This window comes from Pan troglodytes, chromosome 1, assembly GCF_028858775.2.
Source record: "Pan troglodytes isolate AG18354 chromosome 1, NHGRI_mPanTro3-v2.0_pri, whole genome shotgun sequence".
Lineage (NCBI taxonomy): Eukaryota > Metazoa > Chordata > Mammalia > Primates > Hominidae > Pan > Pan troglodytes.
The window spans coordinates 92,279,805-92,306,825 of NC_072398.2; the positions used below are offsets into that span (position 1 = coordinate 92,279,805).

General features: G+C 55.4%; 1 protein-coding gene across 18 annotated transcripts; it reads right to left on the reverse strand.

Annotated features, from left to right (window-relative positions):
* Positions 1-3,611: 3,611 nt before the first annotated feature.
* Positions 3,612-26,386, reverse strand: PEAR1 (platelet endothelial aggregation receptor 1). 18 transcript variants are annotated; one of them, XM_063796701.1, is made up of 25 exons: positions 26,194-26,341; positions 17,782-17,872; positions 16,040-16,149; positions 15,069-15,319; positions 14,796-14,919; positions 14,644-14,716; positions 13,697-13,789; positions 13,185-13,428; positions 12,335-12,455; positions 12,008-12,144; positions 11,719-11,931; positions 11,229-11,403; positions 11,022-11,142; positions 10,127-10,290; positions 9,933-10,035; positions 9,661-9,807; positions 9,298-9,423; positions 7,658-7,786; positions 7,412-7,540; positions 7,052-7,264; positions 6,752-6,840; positions 6,512-6,644; positions 6,275-6,343; positions 5,935-6,183; positions 3,612-5,394 (listed from the first exon to the last, which is right to left on the reverse strand). In XM_063796701.1, the coding sequence occupies exons 8-25, from the start codon at positions 13,412-13,414 to the stop codon at positions 5,243-5,245; spliced, it is 2,700 nt and encodes an 899-aa protein (XP_063652771.1). In that variant the 5' UTR covers positions 13,415-13,428; positions 13,697-13,789; positions 14,644-14,716; positions 14,796-14,919; positions 15,069-15,319; positions 16,040-16,149; positions 17,782-17,872; positions 26,194-26,341; the 3' UTR covers positions 3,612-5,242. The 18 variants fall into 18 exon arrangements, with proteins under 18 accessions (XP_063652771.1, XP_063652775.1, XP_063652763.1 ...); XM_063796705.1 differs by having other exon boundaries at positions 15,215-15,319; positions 26,194-26,340; XM_063796693.1 differs by having other exon boundaries at positions 16,040-16,210; positions 26,194-26,333.
* Between the last annotated feature and the right edge of the window lie 635 nt (positions 26,387-27,021).

The following is a 27,021-nucleotide window of genomic DNA, read 5'->3' on the forward strand; positions in this document are numbered from 1 at the left end:
AAGTTAATAAGGTGAATCACACTCCTTACAAACCTGGGATTCAAAGTCATCACCTGACTCCTACTCTAGACCCTAATGGTTCTGCCCTGGTGGGCCCCATTTGAGTAAAGGCATACCCCCAAAATTCTACGGGTTGGGTTCCGGACTACTGCAATAAAGCTAATATGGCATTAAAGTGAGTCACACCGCTTTTGTTTTTCTCAGTGCCTCTAAAATTACATTTACACTATACTGTAGTCTGTTAAGTGTGCAATAGCATTATGTCTAGAAATGCATATACCTTTTTTTTTTTTTTTTTTTTTTGAGACGGAGTCTCACTCTGTCGCCCAGGCTGGAGTGCGGTGGCGTGATCTCAGCTTACTGCAACCTCTGCTTCCCAGGTTCAAGCGATTCTCCTGCCTCAGCCTCCTTAGTAGCTGGGATTACAGACGTGCACCACCATGTCTGGCTAATTTTTGTATTTTTAGTAGAGACGAAGTTTCACCATGTTTACCAGTCTAGTCTTGAACTCCTGACCTCAAGTGATCCTCTCACCTCGGCCTCCCAAAGTGCTGGGATTACAGGCATGAGCCACAGCGCCCAGCCCAATGCACATACCTTAATTTTAAAAATACTTTATTGCTAAAAATGTTACTATCATCTGAGCCTTTAGTGAGTCATAATCTTTTCACTGGTGCAGCGCCTTGCTTTGAGGTTGATGGCGGCTGACTGATCAGGGTGGTGGTTGCTGAAGGTTGCGGTGCCTGTAGCAATTTCTTAAAATAAGACAACAGTGAAGTTTGCCACATCGATTGACATCCTTTCACAAAAGATTTCTCAATAGCATGCAATGCTGTTTGATAGCATTTAACCCACTGTAGAACTTTTTTTCAAAATTGGAGTCAATTCTTCAAATCCTGCCACTGCTTTATCTACCAAGTTTATGGAATATTCTAAATCATTTCTTGTCATTTCAACAATGCTTACAGCGTCTTCACCAAGAGTAGATTCCATCTCATGAAACTGCTTTCTTTGCTCATCCATAAGCAACTCCTCATCCATTCAACTTTTATCATGAATTGCAGCAATTCAGTTTCATCTTCAGGCTCCACTTCTAATTCTAGTTCTCTTGCTATTTCTACCACATCTGCAGTTACTTCCTCCACTGAAGTCTTGAACCCCTCCAAGTCATCCATGAGGGTTGGAGTCAACTTCTTCCAAACTCCTGTTAGCATGAATATTTTGACCTCCTCCCATCATGAATCACAAATGTTCTTAATGGCATTTAGAATGGTGAATCTTATCCAGGTTTTCAATTGAATTTGCCCAAATCCATCAGAGGAATCACTATGTATGGCAACTCATGCTTTACAAAATGTATTTCTTAAATAATCAGACTTGAAAGTCGAAATTACTCCTCAATCCACAGGCTGCAGAATGGATACTGTATTAGCAACCATGCAAACAACATTAATCTCCTTGTACATCTCCAGGTGCATTGTCAAGGAGCAATAATATTTTTAAAGGAATACTTTTTTCTAAGCAGTAGATCTCAATAGTGGGCTTAAAATATTCAGTAAACCATGCTGTAAACAGATGTGCTATCATCCAGACTTTGTTCCTTTTCCAGAGCACAGGGACACAGGCAGGGTAAAATTAGCATTCTTTTCTATTTATTTATTTATTTTGAGACAGATTCGTGCTTTGTCACCCAGGCTGGAGTGCAGTGGCACGATCTTGGCTCACTGTAACCTCCGCCTTCCAGGTTCAAGCAGTTCTCCTGCCTCAGCCTCTCCAGTAGCTGGGACTACAGGTGCGCGCCACCACACTTGGCTAATTTTTTTTTTGTATTTTTAGTGGAGATGGGGTTTCACCATGTTGGCCAGGCTGGTTTCGAACTCCTGACCTCAAGTGGTCCTCCCCACTCAGCCTCCCAAAGTGCTGGGATTATAGGCGTAAGCCACCATGCCCGGCCTTTTTTTTTTTTTTCTTTTTAGAGACAGGATCTTGCTCTGTCGCCAAGGCTGGAGTCCAGTGATGATGATCATAACTCACTACAGCCTTCTTTTTTTTTTTTTTTTTTTGAATCAGAGTTTCACACTTTCGCCCAGGCTGGAGTGCAGTGGCGCAATCTCGGCTTACTGCAAGCTCCTCCTCCTGGGTTCAATTGATTCTCCTGCCTCAGCCTCCCAGGTAGCTGGGACTACAGGCACCCGCCACCACACCTGGCTAATATTTTGTATTTTTAGTACAGACAGGGTTTCACCGTGTTAGCCAGGATGGTCTCAATCTCCTGACCTCGTGATCTGCCCGCCTTGGCCTCCCAAAGTGCTGGGATTACAGGCATGAGCCACCGCACCTGGCCTCACTACAGCCTTCTAACTGCTGGCCTTAAGCGAAACTCCCACCTCAGCCTCTCAAGTAGCTATGACTACAGGCATGTGCCACCACGCCACACTAAATAATCAACATAATTCTTAAGGGCCTGAGGATTTTTGGAATGGTAAATGAGCATTAGCTTCAACTTAAAGTTACCAACTGTATTAGCCCCCAACACCTGTCCTTTGAAGCTCTGAAGCCAGACATTGACTTCTCTCTAGCTGTGAAAGTCCTAGATTGGCATCTTCCTCTAATATAGGCTGTTTTGTCTACATTGAAAATCTGTTGTTTAGAGGAGCCACCTTCATCGTTGTCTTAGCTATATCTTCTGGATAACTTACTGCAGCTTCTACATCAGCACTGGCTGTTTCACCTTGCACTTTTATGTTATGGAGATGGCTTCTTAAACTTCTTTCATTAAACTTCACGAACCAACCTCTGCTGGCTTCTAAATTTTCTGTAGCTTCATCACCTCTCTCAGCCTTCATAAAACAGAAGAGAGTTAGGGTCTTGCTGCAGATTAGGCTTTGGCTTTTAAGGAAATATTGTGGCTGATTTGATCTATCCAGACCACTAAAAGTTTCTTCATATCAGCAACAAGGCTGTTTCACTTTTTTTTTTTTTTAATGGAGTCTTGCTGTATCACCCAGGCTGGAGTGCAATGGCATGATCTCCGCTCATGGCAAACTCTGCCTCCCGGGTTCAAACGATTCTCCTGCCTCAGCCTCCTGAGTAGGTGAGATTACATGTGCGCGCCACCACACCTGGCTAATTTTTTGTATTTTTAGTAGAGACAGGGTTTCACCATGTTGGCCAGGCTGCTCTCAAACTCCTGACCTCATGATCCACCTGCCTTGGCCTCCCAAAGTGCTGGGATTACAGGCGTGACCCACCGCGCCCGGCCGGCTGTTTCACTTTCTTATTATTCATGTTTTCACTGGAGTAACACTTATAATTTCCTTCAAGAACTTTTCCTTTGCATCCACAACTTGGCTATTTAGTGCAAAAGGCCTAGCTTTCAGCCTGTCTTGGCTTTCGACATGCCTTCCCCACTAAGCTTAATCATTTCTAGCTTCTGATTTTAAGTGAGAGATGTGTGACTATTCCTTTCACTTCAACACTTAGAGGCCCCTGTAGGGTTATTAATTGGCCTCATTTCAATATTGTTGTGTCTCAGGGAATAGGGAGGCCCTAAGAGAGGGAAAGACTTGGGGGAACGGCTGGTCGGTGGAGCAGTCAGAACACACACAACGTTTGCTGATTAAGTTTACCGTGTTATATGGGTGCGGTTCATGGCGCCCCGAAACAATTACAATAATATATCAAAGATCACTGATCACAGATCACTATAACACATATAATAACAATGAAAATGCTTGAAATATTGCAAGCAATTACCAAAATGCGATGTAGAGACTCAAAATGAGCACATGCTATTGGAAAAATGGTGCCAACAGATTTGCTTAAAGCAGTGTTGACACACATCTTCAATTTCTCTGCTTTGCTTTTCTTAACCTATTGCTGTCACATATATGTCCCAAAACCTTCAATTTCTTTAAAAATTCTGCTACCTGTGAAGTGCAATAAATCAAGGCATGCCTGTATACTCTCTCCTGTTATCCTGTCTCCAGCCTCTGCACCCCCCTCAGCCTCAGCCCCTCTGCACCCCTGCCCCTGGCACCTTCCCACACCTGAGCTCTGCGTTGTTACCCTGGGGAAATGCCACCCTTTAGGGAAGTCTCCAACTTATTCAGTCTGTAACTGTCAGAGCATACAGATGGCTCATCTATCTTAGCAGTTACTGCATGTCACTGGTACTTAATTCAGTCAGCCACTCAGCCTTTTGGGGAGCATTTGTTGAGTGCCTACTCTGTGCCAAGGGAGAGCTAATATTGAGCATAAGCACAGGATTCTTGCCTTCAGGGAGCTTACAGTCTAGTGGGGGAGGCAGAGATTAATCAAATAATCACATAAAGAAAGAACACATTAAAGAAGTGCCTGGCACCCTGTAGGCCTTCTGCAGGTACCTGGTGAGTGAACACAGCTGCAATCAGGGCTGTGAAAGACGTACGGAGGGTGGGCGCTTCCCTGAGGAGGAGGTGTAAAGGAAAAGCAGGGGTGAACAGGCAAGTGGGGGAGGAAGGGCACTCCAGGTGTGCAGGTCCCTGTGCCAGAAAGAAGAGTGGCCTACAGGAGGACCTAGAGGCCGGTGTGACTGGCGTGCAGTGACAGGAACACAGTTCAAGGTGAGGCTGGAGAGACAGATGGGCCAGGCAAAGCAGGGCCTTTAAGGCCTTCAAAAGTTTTGATACTGGCAGAAGAGCAAAGAGGCACCTATGAAGGCTTTCAGGTAGGGAGTAACTAACCAGCCTGTATTTTGAAATTATGAGCCATGCATTGGAAGGTTCACTGAATCAATGGAGGAGGCCAGTTAGGAGGCTATTGCTAGAGTTAATTGGGTTGGGTCCATCTCCCTACTAAATGGTAAGTGCCCTAGGACAGAACCTGTGCCTGGTACCCTTCTAAAATCACAGAAACACACACATGCACAGAGCCCAGGCCGAGCGTGCACAGAAAAGGTACCCCACACGCATGTCTGAAATCAGAGTTACCCAGCAACTTCCAACCCACCAGTTTATGTACACAGGGCCCTGGAGGCCTTGGGAGCAGTGGGTTGGGAAAGGGAGCCAGGCATCCTGCTGATCAGCGTCTCCCATGGTAGAACCCAGGAACGAGGCTCCCATCACTTGCTCTGTTAAGTGTTGTTCATGTTCACGGCCTGCCGGTCCACTCCCTGCTCCTGGCAGGGGTACACTAGGCTCTGTCCCCAGCCTTGAGCAGCAACAGCCAGGTGTGCTGGCCTCTGCCACACCATCCTGGCTCCTCAACGGTCCTGGCGTCGAAGTGGAGGTGATGGGGGATGCCGTACTGGAGGCAAGTCATAATGTCCAGGGATGTGGCTGTTCTTGGGTGAGTCATAGTGGCCGGGGGGTAGGCCCGGAGGCAGAGGGGGCTGGGAGCCCACAGAGTCTCGGTCTGGAAACATGAGGACAAGATAAGAGGAGTGGCTCCTCCCACCACTCTCCCCACTCCCACCACTCCCACTGCGCTCCTCTCCTCTTCAGCCTCTTCAAGGCAAAGAGAAGGAGATGGGGCCTGGATACATACACCAGTTTACTATCAGCTGGCCATGCGGCTCCAAGCAAAACTCTCTTAGCTTCTCAGCTGCCAATGGAGAAAGCCACCTCAGCCCGCCCACCTCCCAGGATATGAGGAGACTTTATCACCTGCTTGGCTCCCTACTTTTCTGGGTACCAACTCCACCACTCTGATGCTGTACGACCTCTATCCTGAGCTCTGCGAAGTAGGTACACCATACTGTTCTCCAGATGAGGACACAGGCTCTGAGAGGCCACGTCGCCTCCCCATCATGCCTGATTTGAGCCCGAAGCTGACCCCAAAGGCCTCACTCTTGATGGCACATCATGCCTTCTCTTCTCCCTCTGTTCCTTCTGTTTTTCTGCCTCCCTTGTCCCAGTTCTCTGCTGCTCCTGCCAGTGGAGAGGGAGGGCTCACCATGGATCAGGGGGCTGGGCTGCTCGTAGGTGCCACTGTCTCTCTGTGGCTGGGGTTGCCGCTGCCTCTGGCTGTCCCAGAACTGAGGAGGCTGCCTGGGGGGAGATCCTGAGGAAGGGCCTTTCATCTCCATGTAGCTGCTCTCCCGGGGGCCCCCTGGCAAGCTGGGCAGGTCCCGGATGGTGGCATATGGGTTCTCACTGCTCAGGGAAGCCACACTGGCCCCGAGCTCCTCTTCAGAGATGAGCCCTAAGGATAGAGGAAAGAAGTCAGGCTCCATGGAGGCACTGGTTCCTTAGCCCCAGCTCAGCCACCTCCCTTGTTGCCCCTGTGCCCATACCTTTATTGTAGAATGGGCCTGGGCCATTGCTGTAGCTATAGCTGTAGCTTCGGTCCAGGCGGCTGTTCCCTGAGGAGGAGGAGGCAACTGGTAATCAGCCCTCTGTCCCCTCCCCCGGCTCACACTTCCTCTAGAGCTGGGGCCCACAGCCCCTGTCTCCAGACACACACACTCAGACGCGGCATCTGGGCCGCACACATCCACCCGCACCAGAGACCCTGGCCTCCCGGCACCTACCCCTGTCCAGAGGCCCTGGAGGGGGCTCCCGGCGGTGCTTCCAGTCAGCAGGCAGGGTGGTGTGGTTATCATGCCCTTGGGCCCCACCTGGCCGCTCAGGGGTCTGCAGGCTGGCAAAGAGCGGGCCTGGAACCTAAGAGGGGACAGTGCAGAGGGAGAGCAAGAGGCAAGGACAGGGCTTTCCAGAGAAGCTGGTCTGTGCGCTTCCCTCCACAGTGCACCCCCTCCCCCAGCACTGACCTTGTTAGGGGGTGGGGGGTTTGGGGAGCACTGCGACAGGGTGTGGTAGCTGGGGTTGGAGTAGTAGTGACTGTAGCTCGGAGGGACATCTGCATGACAGACACAAGCACAGGGTGAGCTCAGCGATGGGCAGGAGTCCAAGAGAGCTGTTTTGTCCCCGGAGATCAGTACTTTGGCCTCCCTGACCTCCCTTCCTCCCTCCTCCCCACTCCTCATCTTCCCTTTGGGTCATGCCCAGCATCCACTCTTGTGCCTATGAGCCAGCCACTCATCTGTGCCCCAGGCCCTGTGCCAGCTCACCTGGCATGACATACTCGGAGCCGTCCAGGCGCCCGCTGCTGTAAGCCACAGCCAGGTGGTGGTGCTCCTTGCCTTTTTGCCAGTGCCGATAGCCAATGAACAGTGCCACCAGGGCTACCACAAGGGACCCCAGCACTGCAATGCCAATCACTGCACCCAGCGAGTTATACGCTACTGGAGTGGTCGGCATCACAGTAAAGGGCTCCTGGATTCCTGTGTGGAATGGGGTGCTCACTCAGAATGGCATCTTGGCTCTGCTGCATGGGAGAGGTGCTCAGGAGGGAAGTAGGGACTGTACGAGGGGCCTAGGTCCCAGTTCCCTGGGGACAATGGGTGGGAAGGAGAGGGCAAAGAACTCACCAATCCTGCAAGGTGCACCACTGTGCCCTGGGGGACATACACAGGCCCCAGTCTCTGGGTGGCACTTTTCTCCAGGACCACACTGGCATGGCTGGGAGCAGTTAGCACCAAATGTCCCCAGAGGGCAGCCTGGGGAGACAGCCAAGGAGGCAGGCCGGCATCAGAGCCGCCAGGAAACTCTAGTCTCTTTTTTTGGGTAAGGGTTAAGTTGGAGGCAGGGGCCTGGAGTTCCCCTTCTGTTGGTACCTTCTAAGCAGTGGTGTCCAGTCCAGCCTAGGGGGCAGATACAGCTCCCATCCTGGGGATGGCAGGTCCCACCATGGTGACATTGGCAGGTCTGGGCACAGTTTTCTCCCCAGTGTCCTGGAGGGCATGCTACGGGAGACATGGGGCCTGTCTGGTGGGGCAGGTACAGCTTTTCCTGGATGAACTCTCAGCCCCAGCATCACTGAAGCCTTTAGCTCAGCTTTGGTCTCCCTGGGGACACCAAAGCTTTGAACAGTATCTGCAACCAATGACTCACAAATGATTATTTCCAGCCCCATCTCTCCCCCAAACCCCAGACCCACGTGTCCAACTACCTACTCAACATCTGCACTTGACTATCTAATAGCCACTTCAAAATAGTGTATTCAGTGCCACACAGCCAAAGGCTTCCAAGCTACCCCGGATGGATTTTTGTTTTGTTTTTAACATAAGAGAGAAGTAAACATCTATCCTGTTTAAGGCATTATTTTTGTGTGTCTAACACTAGCAATAATCTAATAGTAGTTGTAACCAGAGTTTATGGAAAAACTCTTCACCAAGATGACTTCCTTCTTTACCCCGCCTGCTGGTAAGCTGAAATTCAGTCTTCTTCATAACAGCCTGTTTCCTCTTTCCAAACTCGTTTTACTTGGCTTTTTTGGACTAATCTTTTCAATGATCTTAATATATTTTTGTGGGGGAAAGGCTCATAAAATAAAGAAATACATGTATTTATTAATATATAAATAAAAATAAACTGAAAAATGCAAAAGAAAAAAAGGGCTGGGTGCAGTGGCTCACACCTGTAATCCCAGCACTTTGGGAAGCCAAGATCACCTGAGGCGGATGGATCACCTGAGGTCAGGAGTTCGAGACCAGCCTGGCCAATATGATGAAACCCCAGGGGTCTCTACTAAACATACAAAAATTAGCCTGCTGTGGTGGTGTGTGCCTGTAATCCCAGCTACTGGGGAGGCTGAGGCAAAAGAATTAACTAAACCAGAGGCAGAGGTTGCAGGGAGCTGAGATCATGCCACTGCACTCTAGCCTGGGCAACAGAGTGAGACTCCGTGTCAAAAAAAAAGAGAGAGAGAGAGAGGGAGAGAAAAGAAGAAAGAAAGAAGAAAGAAAAGAAAGAAAGAAAGAAAGAAAGAAAGAAAGAAAGAAAGAAAGAAAGAAAGAAAAGAAAAGAAAGGAAAGAAAGAAAGAAGGAAAGAAAGAAAGAAAGAAGAAAAGAAAGAAAGAAAGGAAAGAAAGAAAGAAGAAAGAAAAGAAAGAAAGAAAGAAGAAAGAAAAGAAAGAAAGGAAAGAAAGAAAGAAGAAAGAAAAGAAAGAAAGAAAGAAAAAAAGAAATCAAGAGAAAATGTCCCAAGCTAAGCCTATGATTTCCCCTGCTCCCATAAAAATACTGTTCTTCCCAGGCTTCCCATGCAGAAGGGCAGGAATTTTTCCCCCGACCTGTCCACTGCTGCATCCTTAGCACCTAGAACAGTACCCAGCATGTAGGTGGTGCCCAGTAAATATTTACTCAAGGTGGGCCCAGAGGCTTTTATACCCAGGAGCTGGGGGACAGAGACCTCCCGTCCTCAGCACCCCCTCTCAGCATGCACGTATGCTCAGACACACAAGCTACCACATACGCTGGGAGCAGTCGGGGCCTGTCCAGCCAGCCAGGCAGTAGCAGGTCCCGTTCGAGGGGTGGCAGAAGGAGTGGTTAGCGCACTTGCAGGGCACACAGCGTTTGCCATAGCGGCCAGGCTGACAGGCTGGGGGAAAGGGGTACATGGTGATTGGGGGCAGAGGCCAATCCTCAATCAGCCCTTACCCCACCGTCTCCCTCCCACCTTCCCACTGCAGTAACTAGTCTGAAGACGGGTCAGAGGAAGAGACCGGGGGTAAGGTGGGAGAGGTGGGCGGCGGGCGCGGGGGGAGGGGTGCTCTGGCATCTGACACTACACTGCCCCCTGCTGGTGGCAGGTGGAAGGGGCAGTAGGGAGCCTCACATCTCTGGCAGGAGGGGCCTCGGAATCCGGGTGCACACACGCAGTTGCCACTCTCAGGGAGACAGGTGCCCCCATTCTTGCAGGTGCAGGTGTTGCTACAGTTGACTCCCCATAAGCCCTCAGGGCAGGACAGGTGGCAGCGGGCACCTGTGGGAGACAGCAGTCGGGTGTGCCTGGCTGGGCCCCCTTCAGTTCCAGGGGGCTCTTCTGGACACATTTCCTATGGATGCATCCCCCAATCCACAGTAGGCCTGGGGCCCCAGAATGCTCACCCATCCAGCCAGCCTGGCACTGACAGCGTCCATGAACAGGGTCACAGCCATCAGAGTGGTCACAGTCACAGCGACTGGCACAACCTTCTCCAAACTGCCCCTTCTTGGAGAAGGAGTGGGGACCAGGTAGGCCAGTCAGCTGGGGGACGCCATGCCCTCCCCACCCCCAGGCAGACAGGCTGTCCAGCACTCACCGGACAGGGCAGCTGGCAGTGGGCCCCATGCCACCCAGGGGTGCAGGTACAGGCTCCAGTTTGGGGGCTGCAGACTGCCTCATGGGCACACTGGCAGCTGGCATTGCAACCGAAGCCCCAGGTTCCGGGTGGGCAGGGCACAGAGCAGTTACCACGCTGCCAACCTGGAGGAGGGGCCTGGTAGGTAGGTATGGGGACCCATCTCCCCTCCTGAGCAAGCACACAGTGGGAGCTGGCTGGGCCAGATTCTTTGCTATGAGCTGGGGTGGGTGGGGGGTGTTCACGGCACCATACAGGAGAAAAGCTTATGAATTATTTGATGCGGAGCAGAAGGCTAACTGCCTTCCAGTGAGGTACCACCCCATTCTGGGTCTGGGGTGCCTTCTGCAAAATAAAGGGGATGGCACTAAACCCAAATGTTTACAGGGGCCCCATCAGGTAACTAAATGACTTATACAGAGGATGTGCCAGACAACAGGGAGTAGTGGGGACTGAAGATGGGAGACTTGTTAAACTTAATAGAAAGGTAGCCAAACAAAACACAACTGTATCAGAATCCAGCCTAAAGGTTGCCAATGTGTCACTCTGGCAGATGTGAGGCCCTTCCCAGCATGGTAATTGTGTTTCCGTATGACTGAGGGTGAGGGACGTTCGCCAGTGAGGTGGCTTTTGGCCTCAGCCTTTAAGGACAGGTAGGATCTTTGTGGTTGAAGAAAAGCAAAGTGGATATTCCAGGAAGAAAGTAGCCTGGATACTTTCCCTGTGTCCAGCTGCTGCCCCTCCACGCTTACCCTGCAGCCGCTCCCCTGCGCTTGGCCTACCCATACTCTTGGACTCTCCCTTCTTCCCTTGGCCATCCCCCAAGTCTTCTCTCTGGGAAACTCCACCCTATTACCTTCCTTGCAGACACACTCGCCGTCGATGGGTGAGCAGGCGATGGCATTTTCACATGAGCAGCGTGCAGAACAGTTGACACCGTAGGTGTCGGGAGGACAAAGACTAGCACAGTGAGGGCCCTGAAAGAGGGTGAGCGGGTGAGAGGGGCGGCCCATTCCTTGGCCTCTCCACCTGCCTCGCTTCCTTGCAGCCGGGCGCGCCTCACCGTGTAACCCGGCGCGCACTGACAGAGGCCGCTGGTAGCCTGGCAGACGCCACCGTGCAGGCAGAGACAGTGCTCCTGGCACCCTGGCCCGTGCGTGTCCTGCGGGCAGCTCTCGTTGCAGTGGAGGCCCGCCCAGCCCGGCAGGCAGGAGCACTCCCCGTTCATCGGGTGGCAGCTGGGGGCAGAGGCGGGGGCGTGGTGCGGTCTGAGCTGGGCAGGGGCAGGGCAGCTTCCCCCACCCCTCCGCGTGGTCAGTGGGATTCGCACATCGCTGGGGTAAGGGGGTCACTAGGGAGGCTCCGCGCTATTCTGAAAACTGGGTTGGGGCAAGTAGCGGTACCCCAGGCCCCTCCCAGCCCCCGAGGTCCCTCCCTTTCCCCTTCTGTGACACCTGTCCCCCTTGGATATGGCCCTGGCTCTGTGGTGACTTCGGCCAGGAAGACCTCCCCATTGGCCTCCTGATCCTTTGACCACATGTCCCGCGGCCCACCTGAGGCTGTGCTCCCGGTCGCAGGTGCAGGGGGCCTGGCAGCTGAGACCGTAGAAGCCGTCGGGGCAGAGGCGATCCGTGCAGCGGTCCCCAGTGAAGCCGTGTTCGCACAGACATGCGCCGTTGGCCGGGAAGCAACGGGCGTCCGGGGCGCAGTCGCACGTCTCAGCACAGTCCTGCCCAAAGCGGCCCACCGGGCACTCCTCCCGGCACCTGGGCACCTAGCTGAGTGAGCCTGGCGGCGCCCCACCTCCTCCCTCCCGTCTCCCGCCCGCCCCACGCCACTCACCGATCCCCAGTGTAACCCGGAGCGCAGCGGCACTGCCCAGTGAATCGGTCACAGAGGCCGCCGTTGTGGCAGCGACATTCCTGGGAGCAGTTGGGTCCATGAAAGCCCTCTGGGCAGGGCAGGGAGCAGATGGTGCCCTGTGGGGATGAGAGGTCAACAGGGCCCCAGGCACCCAGCCTCCTCCCCAAGGCCACAGGACCCCTTGACACCCCCATAACCACAGAGCTCACCCCCCTCACTCACACCCTCCTTGGAGCCCTGCTTAGCACCATCCACAGAATTCTCCCCAGACCCACACCCCATGCCCACAGGCCCCACCCTCCATACCATCCAGCCAGGGGGGCAGCTGCAGGAGCCCTGTGGGGTTTGGAAGACACCTCCATTTTGGCAAGGATGGGTGCTGGGGCAGAAGAAGCCAGAAGTGCCCTGGGAACAGGACACGTCACAGCTGCAGGACAGAGTGGGTGGAGTCAATGTGCAAACAAGCAATAACTGCTTCCTCTCTTGCCTCCAAGGACTGCCCCCACAACCCCCACCTCAGGACTTAGTGATTCACACTTGCTCTTTCCTGCTGGGGACTGTCGAGTCAGAAAGCAAAGGTTTCCAGGACTGGAAATGGCAGGGACACCCTGGCACCGGCAGGTGGGGGTGAGCAAAGAGCCACGGGTGGCATGTCTGCCTCTCGGGCGCCCCCACCTCCTCACCTTGGCTTGGTCTGTTCACTCTCGGGGAACATCTGTGCTACTGTAGTAGGCTCAACTCCACGAGCGCCTCCACAAAGCGTGATCCTGATTTCTACCTAGGTCTACCTTCTCCCTCCCAGGACTCCCCAGCTCCCCCTGCACCCTGCCTTGCAACAGGGTTCTCTGGGTCCTTGTCCCAGCCTCACTTTGCAGCATGCCTTCACACACGTGCTACCTCATGTTATCTTCACAGCCACCCTTCCATGTAGACAATACTATTCCCGTTTTACAGACAGGAAACAAGCCCACAACGAGTCAATGATTTGCTCAAGGTCACTCCACTCGTGAGGAATAGGATCCACTGGGACCAGGATCTTGGCCTCCACACCATCCCCACACTTGGGGCCCTGTCTGAGTCACCTCACTTCCCCACATAGGTCTGTGTGGCCTTGTGTCTGCGATCTTGTTAAAGTGTGGTTCCCCCCATTACATACCTGGGCCCAGTTCTCTCTGCGGGGCAGAAGCAGGCTCCAGTCTGGGGATCGCAGGGTGCCCCATGGCACTGGCAGCGGAACTGGCAGGCAGGGCCATAGTAGCCAGGGGTACAGGGCTGAAAGCAGTTCGGGGGCTGCAGACCAGAAGGGCAAGAACATACCCCACTCTTGGGATCACACGAGCTGTTGTTGCCGCAGCTGCAGGGCTTGTCACACTGTGGCCCCCACATTCCTGGGGCACACTCTGTGGGATAAGGAGGCGGGAAGGGGGTCACCAGGGGTCTAGTCCATCCCCAGCCTCCCCGTCTCTGTCTCCCAGCCTCTGTCTCCCAGCCCCCACAGGCCCACCCTGTCTTCCACATCTCCAGAAAAGGCAGATGGCAGCAATGGGGCTCTGGCGGGTAATCGCCCTGGGGTCCTAAGCCCCTGTGCCCTGGTAGGGAGGGTGTACCTGAGGGTCCTGTGGCCCTGAAGGCACAAGAGGCCACTCCCTAGGGTCAGTAGCCACTCACCACTGGAACAGTCGTCGCCCCGCCAGCCTGGCACACATTGGCACTGATTGGGTGCCACACAACGGCCATGGACACACTCCTGGGCACAGAGCGCTGGGACAGAGATGGGTGTGGTGAGATGTGTCCACCCCTGCCCCTACCCAGCTTTTATCCTGCAAAGCCTAACCCCACCTTCTTCCAAAACCAGGGACCTGAAGTTCTCCAAGCCCCAATTCTGCCTCTAAGATAAAGACTGAGGGGCAGCAACTCAGGGGGAGAACTTAGCAAGATGCCAGTGTTCTGGGTTCCCCTGTTCCTTTTTGTGAAATTGTCTGAGCACCTTGTTGGGAAAATGCTTTGGGGGAGATCCTCAAAAGGGGACTGAACATGGACACTGTCCAGAGAGAGGGCAGGTGGCGATCGGGGTTCTCTGGAGAGCAGTGTTTGCAGAGGCTCGTGATGGGCAGTGGCTGAGGGAAGTGGGAGGAAGAGGAAGACAGGCTCCAGTCATTACAGGGTGCTGGGAGGGGGGTGCAGTGGGCAGGAGAGACTGGATAGTGACAAGTCAGAGACCAATAGCAACAGAGAGTCAGGGAGAGGAAGAGACAGAGGCAGACCCAGACACCAAGTCCTGAGACACACAGTGACAGAGAGACAGAGACAGCCCAAAGACAGAACAAGAGCTCTAGGGCAGACAGCGATGCAGAGACACTGTTGAGGGACATGGAGAGATGGGGTGGGAGACACATGGGGCCAGCTGGAGACAGGGGTGTGAAGTGGTGATGGAGAGGGAAGTGCTGATCCGCATCCTGGGGACAAGGCCAGGGAGAGGAGAGGAGGAGGGGGGAACCCAAAAGGGCAGAGGAGTAACCCCATTCTAGCGGGGGCCAGGAGGGACTCAGAAGTGTAGGCTAAGCTCCCCGCATTCCATTGCCCCACCCCACTCCCTAACCCAACCCTGGACTCACGGACACAGAACCCCCTGCTCTCATAGAAGCCATGGCAGCACTGCAGGCGCTGGCGGTGGTCCGTCTTCACCACCTGACGGTACACGGTCCGGTATACAACCCTGCGGAGGCCAGGAAGGCGGCCCTCAGCCCTCCCTGCTGTCCGCACTCACCACAGTGTGGCCAGGGGGAGGCCAGGGCAGGGGCACCACTCAACACTCTGGGCTGAGGGCGCATAGAAAGCGCATTCCCTGTTTGAGGTTGCAGTGCACTACGATCTCGCCACCGCACTCCAGCCTGGGTGACAGAGCGAGACCTTGTCTATTAAAAAAAGAAAGAGCATTCCCTTCTTGCCCCCCCCCAACCCCACAGGCATATACTGTAACATGCATGCGTACCCTAAACACACATACACGCATTCACATATACATCCCATACACACGTACCCGACACAGACCATGCAGAATGAATCCCTAGAAGCCAGGAGTTTCCTCTGAGTTTCTGAGAAGTGAACAGGTACAGAGGGCCAGGGGCCAGGCTGAGGCAGCGACTCAGGTAGCCCATCCACCCATGGAGGATGAGGAGCACTCACGTGGGCTGGGGGCAAGTATGGGGGCCCTCCCAGGGCCGCTCGCAGGGCTCTGAGGGGAGCAGGCTGAAGGGGCGGGAGTGGGACTCCTTGGTGGTGGTAGTGAAGCTGCAAGACAGGGAACAGGGTCAGGGCCGAGGGCAGGAGGAGGCCTGAGCGGCCACAACGGGAAAATGGCCATGAGGGCTTGGCCACAGTGGGGAATCCAAAGCCCAACGCTGGGGCTGCTCCCATAGCCTAGGATGGGACCCCCATCCTGTCCCACCTCTCAAGTCTGGAGGCTTCTCCCAGAACTGGAAGGTTCCTGGGATACCCTCCATCAGAGCGCCCTTCCCACTCTATTGGACCGGAGCCTTCCATTTTTCTCTCCCTGCCCTCTCCTCCCTGTATGGAAAGGGTGAGTGAGAACTGACTCCTGGGCCCAGCTGGCGGAGATGGGCTGAAGTATTTCCGGCTATATTCTGCCCTGGGTCTTTTCTCCCCGCCCTGTTTCCTTTGCTCCCCCTGGGCCAGCCCCTCTGCTTGCTCCACAACGAATGGCTCCCACTCTGCGCTCTGTTCCAAAGTTGGCCTCCCACAGGAACTAAGGGACGGGGAAAGAGAAAGGATGGTTCAGAGACTGAGACAAGGTCAGAAATGGGGCTGGAGTCAAAGGCAACCCATAGAGAGGAGTAGAGAGAGCAGAAACAGAGAAATAGGCGGGAGGGGAGAGACTAGAGAGAAGGAAGGAGGTTAAGGAAGGACCAAGAAAAGGACCCCAGTAGGGAAAATAGGGACAATCGGGAGCTAGGGCTTGGTGCCCTCAAGGTGCAGCAGGGGCCCTCTCACCTTTCCCAGAAGCTGCAGGTATTGGGATCACTGGGGTTGAGAGTTCCAGCCAGCCGCAGGCCCACAGCCAGGAGAAGGAGGGGACACAGATGCGGTGACATTGCAGAGGCCTGCAGCAAGACCGGCGCAGAGTGGGCAGTGGCGCTGCAGCCAGCAGCCTGGAGGACCTGTCTGCAGAGATCTGAGCCGTGGGCATGCAGAAGAGACCAGACTGCGGCCCCGTGTCCTCTGGCCCCTTGCTCTGAGCTCCAGCTCCCCTACACCTCACTCCTGAACTGCAGTCACTTCCACGCCTCCGGTCTTTGCTCATAGTTTGCTTAGACACCCTCACGTCTCATTCTTCACCTGGCGTTCCTGTCTTTCAAGGTCTAGTTCAGGTGCCACCCCTTCCCTCTTCCACTTCCTGATGCTCATTGGCAGATGATCCCACTCATTCCTTCTGGGGGTCCCAGTATCATTCACCCCCACCCCACTGTTCCAGTGCCTGCTCCCTGACCATGACCTCCAGAGGCAGGGACCCAGTGCGTTTCATCTCTGAATCCCCAGCCCCCAGCCCAGGCCCTACCCAGGGCACTTTGATATTTGTACCAAGGTGTGAGACTGGAACCAGTGAGGGGAAGTGATGAGGGACTCAGCTTTGGGCTCAGTCAGAGGAAGAACTTTCCAACAGTCAGAGCGGCTCAGGAATAGAATCGGCTACCTCAGGTGGTGAGTTCCCTGTCACTGGACATATGCAGGCAGAAGCCAAAACCAGCCTGATGAAACGCTGTCAGGGGTTTCCTGCTCTATATGGTGGGAGTGGGGCTGGGTCCAGGTGACCTCCCAACCAGTGGTGTGCTGGAACCACCTCATACGGGCCCAGAGAGCCAATTGTATGCATCTCTTCCTAGCAACAGGTTCAGTGATGTCACGTGAGTAGCTTGAAATCAGGCATGAGGGGTTATTGACACCAGAGAAACTAGCAAACACTAAAACCCAAGGCCAGTCTCCCTCCCAGAGTCAGTTGTGACACCTTAGCCAGCACACCACAACACCCAACTCTAGGTGCCATCACCTGAAGAGGTCACCAACCTGGCCTTGCATTTAAGGAAAAGCTCCCGCCTCCCTCAGACTGCCCTGTCAGCCATTTGGAAATGGGGTCCTCTCCATCCCCACCACCCCTGGCTCCCAGGACTTCAGACGGCTCTGCTGCCTCAGCTCCTGAGCTCAGGAGAGGCCGAGTTACCGCAGTGCCCATCCCTGCAGCCGGCTTCAGGGTCTGCATCCCGTGTTCCCAAAACTTGCTCTGGCTCCCTGCTCTACGCCTCCCTGAGGCGCCCACATCTGCTTATAATTTTTCTGAGACGAGAGAAAGGTCGCGGTTGCTGGCCCCTTACCCCCCTGAGTATCTCTGGAATGTTGCTGCCTGGCCCTACCCCACACCCCACACCCACACACTCCCAGGGTCCCCACAGCCACTCTCAGCCCCAAGAAGGGTGGCCCCTCCTTCCCTCCAGGTCTAGGCTCCTAACTTAACCCCATCTCAACCGCCCATGTTCTTCCTTCACCTTTAACCCTCTAGCAGCCAAATCTCCAGCCTTTCATCCAGGATGCTGGCCCACCTATCCTCCCAATGCCAGCGTCTACCCACCCTTCCAGTGCAGCCCAGCCGCATGCCCCATCACACTTCCCGCAGGGCGAATCTCAGCCTCTAGCCTCCTCTGTGCTTCCTCCTATCCATCCTCAGTCCCCAAGTAACTCACCAGGTGGGGCCTGCCCACAGCTCAGCCCTGGGGCCTGGGGCCTGGGGGCCAGGGAATGTCCTGGGGGATCCCAGCGTTCAGGATATGAAGTCTGAAAACAGGAAACAGAGCCTGGCTAGGAAGAGGGACAGCAGGGAGCGTGACGGGGGTGGCTCCATCCTCCCACCATCCTGAACGCAGTGGGTAGCATACAGGAGGGCCATGACCAGAAGCCTCTTTCTGGCGGCTTGTCTCCAGAGCTGACACTGTGGCCCCCTCTGAAGGGGAGAGGCCACAGTCAGGAGTGCCCTAGAGACACTCCCCAGAGTCTGTCCCAGAGCTCCACCCCCACATCACCCAGACACATCCCCACTCCCAAACAGAGTCATCCCTTCTCCCAATGTCCCCAAACCATCCCCTCCCACCCTGCCCTGCTCCAGCCATCTTCCTAGGCCCAATGCCCACTCCAGGGATCGCTCTGCCTAGCCCCAGCTAACCGTCTCTCCACCTCTCCCTCAGTGTGGTTGGCAGCCAGGGCCCTGGGCAGGACCCCAAGCCCTCCATACGCCTCTGCCTCATCTCTCAGTCTCCACACTCCCCTCTTCCTGGACCCTCAGCTCTGGCCCTGGCGTGGGGCCCCTGTGCTCCAACTGCAGCTCAGTCTGTCCGAAGCCAGGCTCATCACCCTTGTCCCTGGGTGAGCCTCATCTCCTGAGACACACAAGGACTCCGCAGCCATCCCCCTGCCCTGGATCTGTTCACAGAGCCTATGGCATGGTGGCATGGACAAAACTTGTTGCAGGAAGGACTCGAGTTAAGGCCCAGGGAGGAAGTGCCATATAGGTTGAGCTGTTGTTGGGCCGAGAAAAGGTCCTTCCTCCCATTCCTGTCAGCCCCTACCCACCCAAGTCCTGTTCCTGTCACCTCCTCCCAGCCAACTTCTAGAGGACACGGTTCACCTGGAGGGCTTTGAGACGGACTGAAGGACTGAGGAGCATGAGGAGGGGCTGACTCTCATCCCCACCCACTTCTGGCTGGCTGGGAGGTTAGCTGGCTGGAGGGGTGAGTAGATTCTGTTTTCCCAAAGGTCCTCAGGGTAGGGCCGGAGTGCGGAGGAGGCATCAGCTGGTCAGCCCAGGGGCTGGAAGCCAGGGTGGGGTCAGGGGAGATCAGTGGGTGGCCCAGGGAGGGGACAGATGGGATGGGGGTCCTGGCAGGAAGAGGAAGGTTTTGGCTTGACCATCCTTTGCCTCTGAGAAGGGAACACAGGCCAGACCAGGAGCCCAGAGCCCCAGCCTGGCCTCCAGGCTAGTTCCCATCTAAGCCTTTGTCCCTGAGGGGCAGGGCACCTGAGCCTGGCCCATGCTCCCCCAACCCCTTCCAGCCACAGCAGCAATGGGCCCCAAGAGATTGCATATACCCCTCAAGGGGGTGAAATGAGACCACTCCTGGGCCCCTGCTCTGCCCTGGGGGCCCACAGTGCACTCACTGAGGGGGACCCTGGAGCACCCCTGCTGCAGGCTTGCTTCTTCTCATGCAGAGGCCCCCTCCTGTTCCCCTACTCAACCTTCACCCTCCAAGCCTCTGGTTTGAGGGACTCAAACACCTTCCCTCCCAAGAATCATAAGGTGACCCCACGTATCGTTCACTGAGCTGCGACAGGCAGGGTGTTGAGAGATTTGCGTGGATCATCACATTTAAAGTTTACATTAACCCCTTGTAGTAGGTGTTATGGCCCACTTCAGAGATGAGGAAGCAGGCACAGAGAGGGTAAGAAACCTGACCAGGACCGCACAGCCAGGAGTGTCAGAGCTGGGATCCAAATCCAGGCTGCTGGCAGAGGACTCCCCATGATTCTATTCTTTCCCAAGCCCAGATGGGAAGCCCAGGGGCTCTGTATCTTCTTTTTAAAAGTCTCTCTTATGGGGGTGGGGGAGCTGCCAGGGGATTGGACAGGAGAAGGGGATGGGGGTGGGGGCTGCCACAAGAACATGATCAGAAGCGTGGGAACTGAGATGTGTTTACAGTCAAGAATGAGCTGACACTTCTCTCTCCTCCACCTCGAGATGCAAATCGGCTGGGCTCCTGGCCAGGCCCTGAGATCCCAGTCCCGCCTGCGCAGCCCAGCATCTCTGCCCTCTCAGCCTCCGAGCCCACACAGAAGACCAGATCACCCTCCCTGGGCTTCCCCAAACTCCAGCTCAGCTGGTTCCCTCTGGTGGGGAGCCCCCCTACCCTCACTGTGCCCCAACCCCTCCTAGGAGGAAGGAATTGAGTGTGGGCTCTGGGGGAGCAGGGGTTGGGGGGATTAGAGTTCCTGGTGGACAAGAGGATCCATTTCTATAGAAAGCAGAGAGTACGGGTGATGGAAGTGAGACAGCAGAAGGGACTTCCCCACAGGCTCCCTTCCAGCTTCTCTGGGAAGTCATGTAGCATAGGATAACCCCTCAGCTCTGCACCCCCAACCCCTGCCCAAGTTCAAGCCTGGGTGTGAATCCCAGCCTGCAGTTCCCTCACCTAGAAAATGGGGATGAGATTAGTGCTTCCTTTGTAGGGTCGCTGTGCAGACTAAATGAGTTGATCTAGATAAAGCAGTTAGACCCAGTACCTAATACGCTCAGTTAACATTAGCTGTCTCCATGATAGTGTTCTCAGTCCCACTCCTCCTCCTGCACCCAATGTGGCCCCCATCCGCCCTCCCCTTGGCGCCTTTGGGTATTAATTCCAGGAAAAACCTTCTTGTTTTTTCTGAAGAACCCCCAGGATGATCCGGGAATGGGAATGGGGCCGCAAATGCTGACAGAGAGAAAGGAAGTGGGGGCAGGAGGGGGCCAGGCTCCCCCGAGAACCTGATCCCCCAAAACGATGGGCTGCCCGCCAGGTGCATCTTCAAGCCAGATGCAGTTGACAAGGCAGAATGCCTAAATTCTGCTTCCCCCAGCCCTGGGCCTAAGCACCAACCCTAGTTCCCTGCTCGGTCCGACTGCCCCCTCCTCTCTTCTCCATCTCACTCTCTCTCTCATCACTTCCTATCCTGGAGTACAAAGCTTTTAGTCCTATCTCTGTCTTACAAGCTGTGTAACCTGAGTTGTAATACATAACTTGAGTCCTCTGATCCTCCATCTCCTCATCTGTAAAATGGGAGACTAGCACTCCCCGCCATCTCTCAGGGCCCTGCAAAGGTTGGAACTGCTGGTTCCAGTGACCATTCTGGAACAGAACCTCAGACCTCAGACTAGAGCCTGCTCCGTGGATGTGTGTTGATGCAAAAACAGAGTCCTCCAAGCTCCAGGGTTTCTGCCTCTTCCTTTTGGACTTTTGTCTTGTTCTTCACCAGAAACTCTGCTATCTGCCTTTCCCCATCCCCTTCCTTCATCAGCTTCTTGGTCTCTGTCTTCCTGCCTCTCTTTTTCCGTTCGTATACTAAGGCTGCCATGTACAGTTGCACGGTGTATTTACTGCATAACAGCATCCACTTTCAAGGGCAGAGTGGAAGCTGAACTCCAGCTACAATCCACTCACTAAAGCCATGCGTCTTAGCTTGGTGCTAAGGTTGTCTTGCCCTGTAACTCTCTTGTCTTTCTGTCTGTCTCCCTGTCTCTGTGTCTGTTTCTCTGTGGCCTTTTCTAACCTATCTTTGCCATGGAGACAGGATCACTTAGTCCTTCCCACCCAGCAGTGAGATCGCAGTCCAAAGACTTCTCCCCTCCCTCCCCACACAGGGAGCTCCCCCAGCAGCCTGCTGCACTCCACAGGCTACCCAGTACACCCATGTACACGCTTGCACACTGAAGCACAGAGCACTGCCTATATCCAGCCTGGCCAGGCCCTCGGCACGCCAGGCATGTCTGCCGGATGGAGAAACAGGAAGCCTGCGTATGCGGCCAGAGTGCGCCAGAGGCTGGGCGGGAAAGGGGCAGGGGTGAGGGGCTGGACTTGTGTTCTCTGTGGCTCAGGAAACAGAAGCTAGAGGGTCCTAGGTCCGACCTGTTTACTCATCAGGAAATGGGGCAGCTGCAGGGATCCTGATTCACACATCTATCGCACCCCTCCCAGAGGGTGTCGCCAGTGCCAGTCCCAACCCTCGCCGCCACCCTGGAAGGTGCTGGTGATTGTCATCCCCATTTGGTAGGCAGCACAGTGGAGGGTCTCAGGTAAAATGCCTTGCCAAGGGCTGTCTGGCTGCCAGGGGCAAGAGCAGGATTCAAATCTGCTTCAAAGGACAAAGCAGTGTGAGGAGGTAAACCCTGGGTGACATAGACTAGGGAGCAGTGCCCCCTCAGGCCCACCCTGCTCATCGCCACCCCGAGATTACCTTCAGAAAGTGCTCTGGCCACTGCCCCCTCTCCCACTCTGTGGCTGCCTACACCCCAAGAAAGAACCCCCAAGGGGCCAGCCCCTACAAGGGCGTCCAGCTTCATTACCTCTACCCCTGCGCTCCCATCACACTGGACAGCCACTGACCCCACATGCCTCTCACCACACCGCCACCATGGCTCAGGCCACCCCTGAAATGCCCAGGTTCTACACAGCCTCAAGGCCAGCCGCTTCCAAGAAGCCCCTCAGTGGCTCCAGGCTCACGCCCTCCTCCCTGCTCTCCAGGCCTTCCTGCAGGCTCTCAGGAACACACAGTCACCACAGACTCGCGTGGCCTCAAGGAGGCCGGGGGTTGCTCTTCCCCCTGAATGCCCTGAGGCTGGCTCCCAGCTGGACATGCACCTGTCCCTGGAGGCTCCACACCCCCCCAAACCCCAGCCAAAGTCCTGGCACCAGTGTACCTCCTCTGGAAGCAAGCGGAACTCACCCAGGCCAACCCAGGGGTTCACAGCCCCCGACATACTCCAAGTCTGCTGGGCTGATTAGGCTGATGGATACCCTATCTGTGATTGCTGGTTTGTGAGTCTGGTTTCCCCACCAGGTTGGACTCCCTCAAATCTTATTCCTCTCCAAGGCTCTGTGAGCGGGTCTGGGTGCCCCCTGGGTGTTTCCTCGCGGCTCCCATCCTATGAGTCATTATGCTTTTATTAAAGTCAGTCTGCCTCACTGGACTGGAGCTCCCCAGGGACAGGGCACTTCTCTGCCTTCCTCACCACTGTAACCCCAGGACTGGCCAGCACTTACACCCAGGATGCCCGGCACCCAACAGGCAATAACTAAACATTTGTGTGGAGTGGATGGACTGATACACCCTGAAATCTTTCTGACTCCAGTGCTCCTTGAGTTTCCCAGGAATGGGAGAGAGGGAGAGATGCTCAGAAGCTGTGGCTTCTCCCCGTACTCCAGACAGTAGAGCTGGGCCCTTGTCTCGGGGCCCTCAAGACACAATGAGGTGCGTGTTTGATGAGATGATGGAAAGTGGAATGCAGAAAGAACTTTTCAACGTTACAAAGCAAAAGGCGGCTCCAGACTTGCCCTCCTGACCTCCAGCAGGAATTCCTCAGGGCCGGCCTCCAAGTTCCTATGGGATGAGTGCACAACAGCTCCAGGCCCTGAGTCACCTGGAGGTGGAGGGGCATGCCCACACCGCCTGAGCCCTCATCCTGTGCCTCCCCATCCAGGGCCAACACCCCCTCACTGTCCACTGCACACATCTCCCGCTACACAGAGGGACTGGGCCCCAGGTGCCAATTCATGGGGGTAGGACGGAGGGCAAAAGTGGGAGGGCATGAGCACCCACCAGCAGTGAGCGGGCTACGCCCCAGGGCCCACTCACCTGCAGGGATCCTGATTCACACATCAATCGCACCCCTCCCGCAGGCTGTCGCCAGTGCCAGTCCCAACCCTTGCCGCCACCCTGGAAGGTGCTGGTGATTGACATCCCCATTTGGTAGGCAGCACAGTGGAGGGTCTCAGGTAAAATGCCTTGCCAAGGGCTGTCTGGCTGCCAGGGGAAAGAGCAGGATTCAAATCTGCTTCAAAGCACAAAGCAGTGTGGGGAGGTAACCCCTGGGTTACCTCCCAGGTACTGGGATACTAATTACTGCGCCTCGTTAAATGTGTGCTGTGGCTAGATCCTGTCTTTTAGTTCTCCCAGCAAGCCTATAAAGTAAGTGCTATTATGCCTCCCATTTTATGAAGAAATATCCCAGAAAGGTTCAGTGATTTGTCCTAGGCCACACAGGCAACTGAAGCCAGAGCAGGGATTTGGGCTAGGTCTATGTCATTCCAAAGCCTGTGCTGCTTTCTTTTTGTTTTGTTTTGAGACAGGGCTTCGCTGTGTGCCCAGGCTGGAATGCAGTGGCGTGATCATGGCTCACTGCAGCCTCAACCTCCTGGGCTCAAGTGATCCTCCCACCTCAGCCTCTTGAGTAGATGGGCCCACGGGCGGGCACCACCATGCCCAGCTAATTAAAAAAAAAATTGTAGGGATGCAATCTCATTATGTTGACCAGGCCGGTCTTGAACTCCTGGCCTCCAGAGATCCTCATACCTTGGCCTCCCAAAATGCTGGGATTACCGGCGTGAGCCACCTCGCCTGGTGTTTCCAGTGTGCTGCTTTCTAACCTCATAGTTTCTCTTTGGTCTTCTGACTTTCTCCTCCTCTCCCTCTGTCTCCGCCTCCTTTTTGTTCTATCCCTAGGTCTCTGCTCTATTTTTCTAGGCCTGCTTTTCTCCCTCCGGGCATTTTGTTGTAATGAGTCTGTGCCTCTGCTGTGTCTCTGCATCTGTCAGCCTCTGTTTCCGTATTTATATCTGTCTCTATCTCTGTCTTTGTGTTTCTCTCTCTCCTTCCCTGTCTTCTCTGCCTCTTCCTTCTGGCTTCTCCCCTGTAGGTTAGATGACAGAAGCCAAGATCCTCCCCAAAGCTAGGATAGCACCCCAGGGTCCCCCATGAGTCCTGGGAGGTCTCTTTCTCAAGGCTCCCAAGGCTCCTCAGAGGAGAGGCTTGGGGAATGCCGTGGTGGAGGCTCCACCTGGCCTCAGCCTCCTCCCCAGCAGTGTGTGTCGGGTGCGGGGAGGCACACAGCAGCCCCATGACCTTCTATCTCTCTCCAGGTTTCCGACTGGTGGATGAGGCTGCCTGGAGCGTGAGTTTCCTCTTCTGGGAGAGTCTGATAGGAGATGTTGAGGGGGGACAGAGGGTGGAGGAACAGATGCCAACTCTCAGCTTCATCCTCCAGTGGAGAGAGAGGAAGGCAGAGAAGTGAGTCTGGCCAACCCAGCTCCTAGAGATGGCAGCCCCACCTGCAGTGGGGAACATGGTGGGTGGGCCTTCGGAGGCCTCAAGAGTGGGAGAGGCCACACAGCAGGGAGGAGACACAGGAGATAGGAGGGCTGCGCCCACACCCTGGCTTATGACTGGCTCACAAGCACACACAACAGGCCCTATACCATGAGCTGGTTTTGAGTGGGGTTCAGAGATGAGCTCCCCCGTCTCCAGCCGTCCCCCTAGCACAAGGCCAGCTTAGGCCAGGGTTGAGAGCTGACACCCGGCCCAATCCTGCCCGAGCTGAGGCCTGGCTGAGCCTGGGAACCTCAGGCCAGCACAAGCTGTTCCTGTCCCCAGGGACTAGGGTCACAGCACAGCCCCAGGAGAGGCCACTCATAACAGGCCAGAACAGGGGAGTGGAGAGCAGCTACTGGAGGCTGGAGATGGGGGTGGGGGTGAAGGGTTGCCTTGCTGGGGCCTGGGCTCCTGGACCCCCCACACACCCACCTGGCCCTTAGCACAACTTCAGATCATCAGCCTGCCAAGTTTTCTGAGGATCCAGTTGCCCGGGACCTCAAGCTGAACCCCCAGTCCTCATAACTGGCAAAGATGTGAGAGCCAGGGACCGGCAAACCTGGGTCCTTCCCCTACATCCTCCCTCAAACATTCCTGCCGGTGGACAGAGAGATGACACTGATAATCTGTTTATCTAGCATCATTCAAAGCAGGAGACACGTTTTTGCTCACTTAAGCCTCACAACCCATGAGGTAGGCCCTATATTATTCTCCTTTAGAAATGAGAAACTGAGGCACAGAGGTCAGGCCTCTTGACCAAGACCCCACAGACAGTAAGCTGCAGAGTGGAGGGTGGCACTTAGGCAGTCTTGGCTCCAGTGTCGATGCTCTTGTGGCTACACTTCCCTTGAAAGCCAAGGACAGCACCCAGTCTTCTCTTCCCAACCCTGGGAGGGGGCAGTGGGCCAGGCTGCCCCTGACTCACAAAGTCCCGGGACCAGGGGCTTAGGGAACAACCTCGCTAGCATTTCATCTCATTTACATGTTCATTACGGAAGGGAACCCCCAACCCATCCTCTCTGGCCCCCTCCACTGTCCCCTTCCCCTCCTTCACGTCTCTCTCCATCAGTCCCTCTTTTCTACACTCCTGGGTCTGGGGCCTCAGACTCCAGTCGAGGAGGGGGACCGCAAGCCCTTTCCCCGGGGCAGGGTGGTCTCCGGGGCCGCACCACCGGGCCTCCCCTGCCAGGGGGCGCGCAGTCACTCACCTGCCTTGGGGCCCCGTCTCCCCTGCGGCCTGGGGTAGGAACCGCCGGGGTCTGCGAGGAGGAGGACTGGACAGCCGAGGACGGGGCGAGGGTCCCCGCTTCGAGCCCCAGCCTGACTGCGGGAGCGGCGGGGAGGCGGGACGCTGCTGATCGCAGGGCCGGGAGGGGCGCCGAGGGGCGGGGGGCAGGAAGGGGGTGGGAACTCGGGCCCTCGCCAAGGCAGGAAGTTTTGACAAGGAAACAGGAGCCGGGGGAGGGGAGATCCAGGCGCCCGGGAGGGAAAACTGTATTCTGGGTGGGATCACAGAGGCCGACTCTGCGCGGCCTGGGCCAGGAGCAGAGGGGGATAAGAAGGGGATGAGGAGGGGAGGTCAGCGCAGGGGCCCAGGGCCCCAGTCCCTCCCTAGCTTCCCCTCGTTGTGCGGCCTGGGTTACTTAACCTCTCGTGCCTCCGCTTTCCTATCTGCAAAGTGGGGTTGTGGGAAGGAATCAATGAGATCGCCTACGTCGGGCACTGTCCAGTGCTGCCCAGCAACCGTGATCTTATTAAGACCCCTCCCGGGCACCGCATCCCACTAGTCTCGGAGAGGCTGACAGGGCGAGGCCCCCCTCTCCTCCTGCCGCCCCTAATCGCACTGCGGAAGGCCGGGCGCGGTGGCTCATGCCTATAATCCCAGCACTTTGGAAGGCCGAGGCCGGCCGATCGTGGAGCCCAGAGTTTGGAGACCAGCCTGGCCAACATGGCGAAATCCTGTCTCTACTAAAAATACAAAAATTAGGGCCGGGCGCCGTGGCTCAGGCCTGTAATCCCAGCACTTTGGGAGGCCA